This window comes from Epinephelus moara, chromosome 2 (assembly GCF_006386435.1).
Source record: "Epinephelus moara isolate mb chromosome 2, YSFRI_EMoa_1.0, whole genome shotgun sequence".
NCBI lineage: Eukaryota > Metazoa > Chordata > Actinopteri > Perciformes > Serranidae > Epinephelus > Epinephelus moara.
Genome location: NC_065507.1, coordinates 30,076,241 through 30,085,519, shown reverse-complemented (window position 1 = coordinate 30,085,519; position 9,279 = coordinate 30,076,241). Strand labels below are relative to the sequence as shown.

General features: G+C 38.7%; 1 protein-coding gene across 1 annotated transcript in view; it reads right to left on the bottom strand.

Annotated features, from left to right (window-relative positions):
* Nucleotides 1-37: 37 nt before the first annotated feature.
* Nucleotides 38-9,279, bottom strand: part of LOC126399951 (neurobeachin-like) — a 107,062-nt gene continuing 97,820 nt past the window's right edge. Inside the window, exons 21-24 of the mRNA XM_050060318.1 lie at nucleotides 6,504-6,605; nucleotides 5,949-6,145; nucleotides 5,196-5,347; nucleotides 38-2,136 (exon numbers count right to left, since the gene is read on the bottom strand). Coding sequence (XP_049916275.1) covers nucleotides 2,046-2,136; nucleotides 5,196-5,347; nucleotides 5,949-6,145; nucleotides 6,504-6,605 — 542 coding nt within the window. The 3' untranslated portion in view covers nucleotides 38-2,045. The remainder of the gene's footprint in view (nucleotides 2,137-5,195; nucleotides 5,348-5,948; nucleotides 6,146-6,503; nucleotides 6,606-9,279) is intronic.

Genomic DNA, 9,279 nt, shown 5'->3' with positions numbered 1-9,279 from the left:
AAACCTGCAGCAACAAATTGAGACAGCAGGTGGCAGTATAATCAAACACCTCAAGCTTACGTTTTAAATAAAATTCCACCTTCAGTTGTGCCTTTATTGCATGCATTTACTGAGCAATTGTTGTAGAGACTTTATTGTGAGATTGCATTAATGCACGCATAATTGAACTGAAGGCAATCTACTCACATACAGAAGTAAAAACTCAAAAAGAAATACTCTTGTGACACTGGTATTTTTATTCGGTTTTATTAAAAACAACAAAAATAATGAAAGCAGCTGAATTTACAGTTATTAATTTTAATATAATCACATAACCTTCCAAACATATCCTGCCTCTTCCCAAAACGTATGCAGAAACAACTGCCGATATAACTAAAATATATAAATCATAACATATCTTCAAATATACTGCATGAAATCAAAATGCACTGCTTAATTCCGACATATTAACAAAATGATTTTTTGTGTCAAATTTAAATTCACAATAATGAAAGTGATTTCACAGGAAAGCAAAGTAAACCTAATGCCCTCAGTAGCTCTTAGCATGCAAAACATTAGCTTTGGGTAGGGTGGTGTCTTGTAGCACCACCAGAAAATCAGAATGCAACCTCAATCTATTTGCATATTTTTGTTCATTTTAAATTGTCAGCTCACAGCAACAGACATCTCATTTTCTGCAATTAAATGCGGGCACTATAGCTCTCATATCACCAAAAATAGACTACAGTCATTTTTGGAGCGCTATCTTGGTTGACATTATATTATTTTTTGTCACACAGCTGTGTTAGACCTTTTCAGCGACCAAGTCATAATATTGCTTACCAATGGATAGTGTTGCAGCTTGGACTGGTGTTCATGAATACACAGATTTAAAATGGACAAGCAAACATATTTGCAAGGGTATGCAAACTGAAAAACTGAGATGCACAAGTCTGTTATGTCTTACGCCTTTACCAGGAACACCTTAACAGTCATGAGATACTACCCAACAAATCTGACATCTAATCCTTTGGATATGTTGATGAAAGAAGTCAAAACCATAAAAACAAATAAAATCGATAACCGTTGTTTCAAATGCCCCACTTGATTTTAAGATCTTACAATAAATAATTTAAATTCATTGCTTTTAATAAACAAAATAGTTGTCAATTTAAAGTAAATATGGAAATATCACAATTTATTATCCTTTCTGCTGACATCATGATCAAAAACAAATATTTTCACGAAGGACTAAGCTCACACTGAATTTCACTTTTCTTCCATATAGACAATTAAACACAACAAATTAACAATGAACATTTTGTCTTTTCACATACACATACATTTGACCACTGTCAATAACAATGAGCAAACAATGGTCGTATACATGTATTACTAACCAACTAATATCTGAAGTCCAGTGAAGACATTTTGAACATTTATACATGGCTTGCATGATGGAAATGTTGGTAACATGGTGGCTAGTCTAACAGCATTTAGATCTTTAATCTCAGCCTTTACAGGGAAGAAACACTTTACATTGTCCATATTTACAGTACAGCTTAACTTTTTCTAGAAAAGTGTTCCAAGTGAGATATGTATCTGCCATACAAATGTTGTATAAATGTTCCTAACAGAGGATTCAGTTTTGTTTTGCATTTTCACAGTTTGAAACAGGAACTCAAAAGCTAACATTAAGTATGTTTTATTAACTGTAGAATTGTTTTAACTTAAGTTGATCTCAGTCTGTCCTTGCCCAGAACAACAGACCTGCTTGACTCAGTCGGGGAATGCATCAGCTGGTGCTTGGGTAAGACTTAAAAAAACCGACAGAAAATGCATTCATTGTTCAGCAGCGCACACATAGCAACACGTTTGCCTTAGAGTCCAGATGAACACATGTAAGCACACCTCATTCTTTATTAGTGTCACCATGCTGATGTTCTCCAGCCCACTGGATCTACTCCATGCCCTGTGGATCTTCTACAGCACAGCTGGGTCACTGGTTGGTAGGTGTTTCTCTTAACCCTGCACACTTGCCTCCTGCTACGTTGATCTGTCTCTCCTCAGTACCTGTTTTGATGTTCGTAGTGCCACCGGTTGAAATCGATGTTAAATGCCACAATACTGCCAGAGGCCATGCCCGTGATCAAAGTCCTGAAGAGCAAAAAAACAAAACAATAAAAAAGTAACATTAAAACTTAATGTTTGGAGACAGATTATAAAATTTGTAAAATGTAGGAAAATGGAAAAACACAAAACTACACATTTAATTTTTACATTTTGGTCCTTTCATGATTTATTTATAATTTATTCTTATTTCAAAGGTGTGTTTATATATGGAAGAAACCAACTTGTGTTCAAATGTGTTTGTTGATATAGATTATTTCCATGCATATGAACAATTTGTTAATATACCCATAGTGGTGAATGAAACAGGCACAGGAGGTCATCAGGGGCTGTGATGGTAAATTACAGGGTTCCTCTGACAGCTGAAGTAGACCATTGAGTTGTAGTATCTGCTGCAACCCTTTTGCCCTTGTGTCTATGGCTGGCTGGTATGTAGGAAAAGCAGCTGATTTCACAGGGTCGTCTTATACTGCTACACCCCGAGGGTTTAAATGCTTAAGCACAATGAACAGAGTTGCAGCAGAATGGCTCTCTGTAAAGGGAGTTGTGGAGCCAGGCGCACTTGTGTTACCTTATGTCAATTTACTAAGGAGAGAGACTGTAACTAAATCAAAGGGATCTTAAAATATTTTAATTGATTTAAGGGGTGTTGAATGAAACATTAAGAATAGCATGCAGTACTTAATTTCAGTATTTGTAGTTCCTGATGTGATGTGGCCATGAGATGTTTTTGTTTACATTAAAACTAAATTAAAATCTGTCAACAACTTCATCCTCTATCTCTTCCCATCCTCTGCGTACCTTAACAGGTTGTGCAGTCAGTCACGATAATGCAGAGTTAATTTGCTTAAGAACCAGGTCTCTGTTTTGGGCCTGACTGTAAGTGCTGAGGGGGATTTGGCCTGTGGCTGTGAAGTGCAGCTTGAATGTTCACACTCTCTAACCTCTCTTGACTGCCAGGGTCACATGATGACGTCAGGCTTTTAGCCCCAGAGCGAACACTGTCGCCTTTGCACCGCCATCCAAGCACCCATTATACAACTCCTAACAAATCTTGCAGAATGCAAATGTTACGGAAAAACATGCCACTGACCTGCCAATAGACTTGTGCAGCATGTTTGTACGTTCGCTGTTGTTTGTTTATCCAAAATAAGTGCATTCGTAGAAGATACCCCTATAATTTTTGTCTCTATGGCAACTGTAGGTTCTATTTAAAGGAAATGGATGGTGAATATTCCACTAACTGAAATGGACAGTGACATGTATACACAGACAGTACAGTACTTAAGAAGCGGGAACATTGTGTGCACACACACATACATTCATGTAAGTGAGCCCACGCAGTCACACATACAACACAAGCACATAAACAAACAAGCCCACGCAATATTTCTGTGAAGCCTAACAGCCAACATCAAGCACAGTCTTTTTCTTATCATGCACTAAAATATACAAATCTTTGGATATGACTTGCCGTTCGCTTACTTCACAGTTTAAAATATTTTTGTCAGCTTTTCTTTGTGACTGGTATAGAGTTATTAAGGAAAATCAATATGGTATAATGTCTATTTCCTGGATTCACCTGGCATACTACAGTATACTGTGAAATCTTCATGACTTTTATGACATACCATGTAATAAAAACACTTGCATGACTTTTTTAGGGCATACTATACTATGAACTTTTTGACTTTTTATGATTTTTTTTCAGGGCGTATTTTACTATGACTTTTTCTTACATTTTTAATGGCATTTCTATGGCATACTACAGTGTCTTTTGTGGTATACTATGGTATGTCTTTTTGATAGCAAACTATACTATGATTTTTTCTATAACCTTTTTGTGACATACTATAGCATTTTTATGGAACACTGTACCATGACATTTTGTGCATTTTTATTACAGTTTTTGTGACATTCTTTTGGTATACTGTTCTATGACCTTTTTGTATTTTTTGTGGCATACGATACTATGACATTTTTTATGACGTTTTACTGTACACTATACCACGACCTTTTTGTGGTCCTTTTTCATACTATACTGTGACCTTTTTTATGGCATACTATACTATGACCTTTTTAATGATTTTTTTATGGCATACTATACTATGATTTTTTTTTCATATGGCATACAAAACTGACTTTGATTTTTTTTTTCTTAATGTCATACTATATAATGACCTTTATTTGTGACTATTATATAGCATACCATGACCTTTTTATGTTGTTTTTTTTATGACATAGTATGACCTCTTTATAATCTTTTTTCTTTTTTGGCATACTATACTATGACCCTTTTTATGGCATACTATACAATGACAATGTTTTTTTTTTTTTTTTTATGACACTACACAATTACCTTTTTTTTGGGACATACTATACAATGACCTTTTTTATGGGTTTTAATGGCATACTACACTTTGACCTTTCTTTGACCTAATGTATATCGATACCATTACCTTTCATATTGCATACTATACTATGACATTTTTTCTTACACGGTTTATGAAGTTGTTATGGCAGACAACACTATGATGTAGTTTACCATAAGTTCTCAAAGTTTTGATGACTGAGTGCCAATTTATGGAGCCAGCACATAAATGAGGAGCACACAGAAAAAGTGGGCACAACAAAATATTTTCCATCTCCCACCAACATTAAATTACCAAGTTGTCACCCAAAATCGCTACTTTACCTAACAGCACTAGCACTCATGACAGAATGTTATACCAGAGACCCTTGCAAGGTGCCACTACTTGCCATACAACCAGTGGCTGTCTTCAAGTTTGTATTCCTAACCTGACAGACAATTGCGAGATGAGTGCAGTTTGACGCAGTAGCCGCACAGTGTATTAAATGTAAGCTATTGAAAGTGAAAGTATCGAAATGGACAGTGGATGATTAAAACGTAATGTTCAGGGGCCTGTGCAAAATGTTTCTGAGGGCCGCCATTGGTCAGTGCAGCTGCACTTTGATAAACTATGCTGTATATGATGAGTGAGAGACAATTCATCAAGATGGCTTTCTGTACACATCATCTCCTCTCTGTGAGGAAAAACTGCTACCATACAACTGCACGAGCTGACCTTTGATCGTGTGACAGGTCCATTGCTCGGATGCCAGCATCACAGCCAGGGTAGACGTAGAGCTGTTTGAAGTCGCAGGCCTGCCACACCTCCACCACACCATTATCTCCACCTGTGACCAGGTTGTGGCCATCACTGCTCAGGAGAATGGCCTACAGTAGGGACAGACAGGAGTACATGAGTTATGTCACTTCCAACTGCCTCCTCCACCAACATCTGTGATTGTGGAAGTACAGTATGAGAATGGCATGCAGCAACATTGTGCACTTAACTTTTGTATAAATTTGAGATATGTTATTGTATTAAAATTAATAATATTTAAACAATGATGTCTGTATTGATAATGTTTGTATTTCAAAAACTGACAACTTCTTAGTCCTGTCATGGATTGTATACTATGATCCAGGTCATGTAAAGTATTTGATCCACAAACATACTATACCAGTCAGATCACTCTGTTCACTGAATCCCTTGCTGACAACACTGTAAACTTTTTTTTTATTGGGCTACCTTTTCTGAAAACCATCAATAAACATCCTGTTGCACATTACCACCATCTTATCCACACTGAGAACATCAAACAATTGCTGGATGTGCAGTATTTTTGCAAAATGAGTATTTGAGTCAAAGCATCTGTACTTAAATTTTTGTAGCTGCCCACTATTTCAATTGTTGAGTGTCTAAGACTGCAGATGGACAAAGATACATCCACATCTCTATTGGATTATACTGGTGTCAAAAAAGTCAGCTTACCCTGCTGGAATCATTGACCTCCATCTGTGCCAGCAGTTTTCCATTAATGCTGAAGTTGCAGAAGCGGCCCCTCTCGTAGTAGATAATGCAGTGGCCCTCACTGGACACTGAGATGAGCCGTGGGCACTGATAGTGGTCTGGCCCCTCCAGAGCCCGCAGCAGGTCGCCTGTGATGGTGTGGACCAGACATGGACCCTCTGCCGAACCAAAATACACACAGATAAGTGTCTAAAAAACTTTGCTCCTATGAAACATCTATTATTTTGTCTTTATAAAATCAGACAGACGAATGTCTACAGTCCTACAGTGTGCACAGTGAGAAATTCCTGATCCGGATATTTTCTGTGTTGCATATGCATGATGTTTAGCTGAGTACACATGCATGTCTAGAGTGTAGTCAGTGAAATAAATACCTGTATATCTATGTGGGCTGGTTTTAGATTGGTAACCTACAGTATATAAGCCAATACACCAGGTCAAAGCACGAGTGTCCCCGACTTCCTCTTTCCTTTCTGATGATAATGACATTGACGGTAGACAGAAAAGTACACTGACCTTTGGCTCCGCTGATGACCAGTCCCAGCTCAGCACAGACTGACACACACACAACTTCCTGATCATGACCCGTCAAAACGGCTCGTGGTGCTGGGTAGTCACCTAAAAAATGACGCACACAATATCATAACACAATTTACTTGATAGACTATTGTCTGTGTTATCTGTGCAATGGTCAACAACCTTCATCAGGCAATAAAATCAAATAACACAAGCACAGTGATTGTGACACACATCTGCTCGCAGGGAGGTCCCTTTGAATTGTCATGTAAATGCAGAGGTGCCCACTGATGGCAGCCGAGCCACTTGATTTCATCCGGTGTGTCACATGATTGATGATGGCCAGGGGAGAGGTTAGTGAGGGAGTTTCACGGCACCCTGAGCTGATCCCTGGTCTCTTTCTGAAATGCACTGATCACCAATACTGAATAAACCCTCATGCCCCTAAATACTGCTGTTTTCTACAGAATTTAACCCATTGAATCCATCACTAAAATAATGAAATCAGTGGAAATGACCTGTGTTTAACAACAAAGAAATGCAATCCAAATGCAGCCAATGAAAAGCAGATAAACTGTCCTCATTTAGTGTTAAACCACATAGGAAGGGTTAAGAGGGGTAGATTGAAATTCTGGGTCGACTGGAAAAAAAAAAGGATTCTATTTTAATTTAAAAAACTATTTTATGGTAATTTGTTCTTGTTCCTTTTTTAATCCTTTTTAAATATAAAATAATCACACTGGAATCTGTTTGCCACTAGTGATGGCAAACTAATGCCAAACTAACACCACTGCATATAAAGTATGTGACTGTTAGTGTCCACACGTGACTCAAAGTTCAGCCAATTCAGTGAAACTTTCTCTATCCACCTAGATGACAGTAACGTCCTGATAGATGATGTGGACATGTGTCAGACAGCCCTCCTCCTCCCTCATCATCTCCTCCTCTAGCTCGGCATATCGCCTCTGCAGCTGTAGCGGTCCAGTCAGTGAGCTGGACTGTGATCGATGCAACACAGTCCCTTAGAGACCAGGACCTGAGCAGCGCTGTCAGTCCCAGCACCCACTGCTGAGGGAAGCTGAATAGGACAAGTGTCAGAAAAAGCCTCCAGGGGGAAAAAGGGACCTTGTGCAGCTCACCTACCCGACAAAAGATTCAATCAGCCTGCACTGCGTACCCCCCACCCTCTGCTAGCCCTTGGGACAAGCCGAAGTCAGCCACCACAATTACCCGTTGCAAATATCCCTTTGCACCAGTGTGATGGGCCAAGTCTGAGAGGCAGCGCCATGATTGAGCTGGAAGTTATTTTAATTATTACACATTTAAGACACATGCAGCCTTTTGGGGCGCGGGTGAAATCAATTTCTTTGGCACTCCACATCTGCGGTATGAGGAGGCAGTGATCCGGAGGGCTGCTTCTACATATTCACACAACCTTCAACCAGCATATAAAAAAATATAATGGGCATGAAATCACAAGAATGAGACTCGTGGAAAAGATCATTCAATGAATAAGCAAATAAGTATGGGAATAAAGAGGACTATGGTGCTCTGTATGGTATATGACATTAAGTTCAGTGCTTCGTGTGAAGATATGAACGAGTCATAGTGGTTTATCCCTGAGGATTCTTGCAAATGCCTGCCATGTATATCTGAACGAGAGTGACACTGACTGGCTGTAGGGATTTGTATTATGCTGTGTCAAACATACAGTATGTAAAGTTTTTAGCTGATTCTGGGTGATTTTTCTCTACGCTGCTCCTGCTCCTTCACAAACAAACTCCAGGTTCCCACACCTTTTGTGCTCTGCATTCTTGAACCACGCTAGATTATTATCTGCGGTCTCCACAGCTTTTCTGACATCATGATATATTGACAAGATATTGATAAGAGATTGGAAGTGATCTGATTGAGTGGAAACATATCCTGTCTTTTGTTTCTTGAGATGAGCTATGCAGTTTCCTTCCCTTTTGTCCATTGAGGATGCATTGTAAGCAGTAGTGGTGTGAATATCAAGGGAATACTGTTTTCCTGCTGCAGTAACACAAGTGCTATTGCCCCTTGCTAATTGGAGGCAACCAAGCTGAAATTCTTAATTAACTGTCGGAGCCTCAGTGAAGTTAATTAGAGAACACTCGCAACTAATCTGGAGCTCCTAGAATCTGTGACAATTGGAAACACAAGATCTTCTAGCACACACACACATTGTATTGTCAGCCAGAAATAAAATAAAATAAAAACACTGTCTTCCTTATCTTCAGTTTTTCAATTCCACGCCATATATGGTGGCCTTTGCTTGTACAGTACTGTAATGTCTGTTTCCCTACCCTGATGGATTGTTTTGAACACAGACAATCAGTGTGAATGAGCAACTAAATGAACTGAGCAGCAGAAATCACACACTGGGGTCTACCATTTTGAATGCCAAGACATCTGGAGTCCTCTACTTGAAAGCAGCACAGCTCAATGCAATAAATCACACTAATATATCACAGCTACAGTGCAGATAAATTATCCTCTCCCTGTCTCTCCGCATTATTTGATTTCTAGGGTAGAATGCCTTTTCTTCCAGTGTTGATCAAAGGCTCTTGCTTCCTATCTAACTTTTTGAAAATACTAACAATGAACTCATGCAGGCTTTAACTTAACAACAAAGGAGTGAATTCCAGGTGAAATACTAAGCAGTGTGAAAAGATCCTTGTAACTTTATCCAGAAGACAATGCTACTGTATTCTCTGAGTGCATCTGTGAGCATGGCACATGCATGCTCTAACTC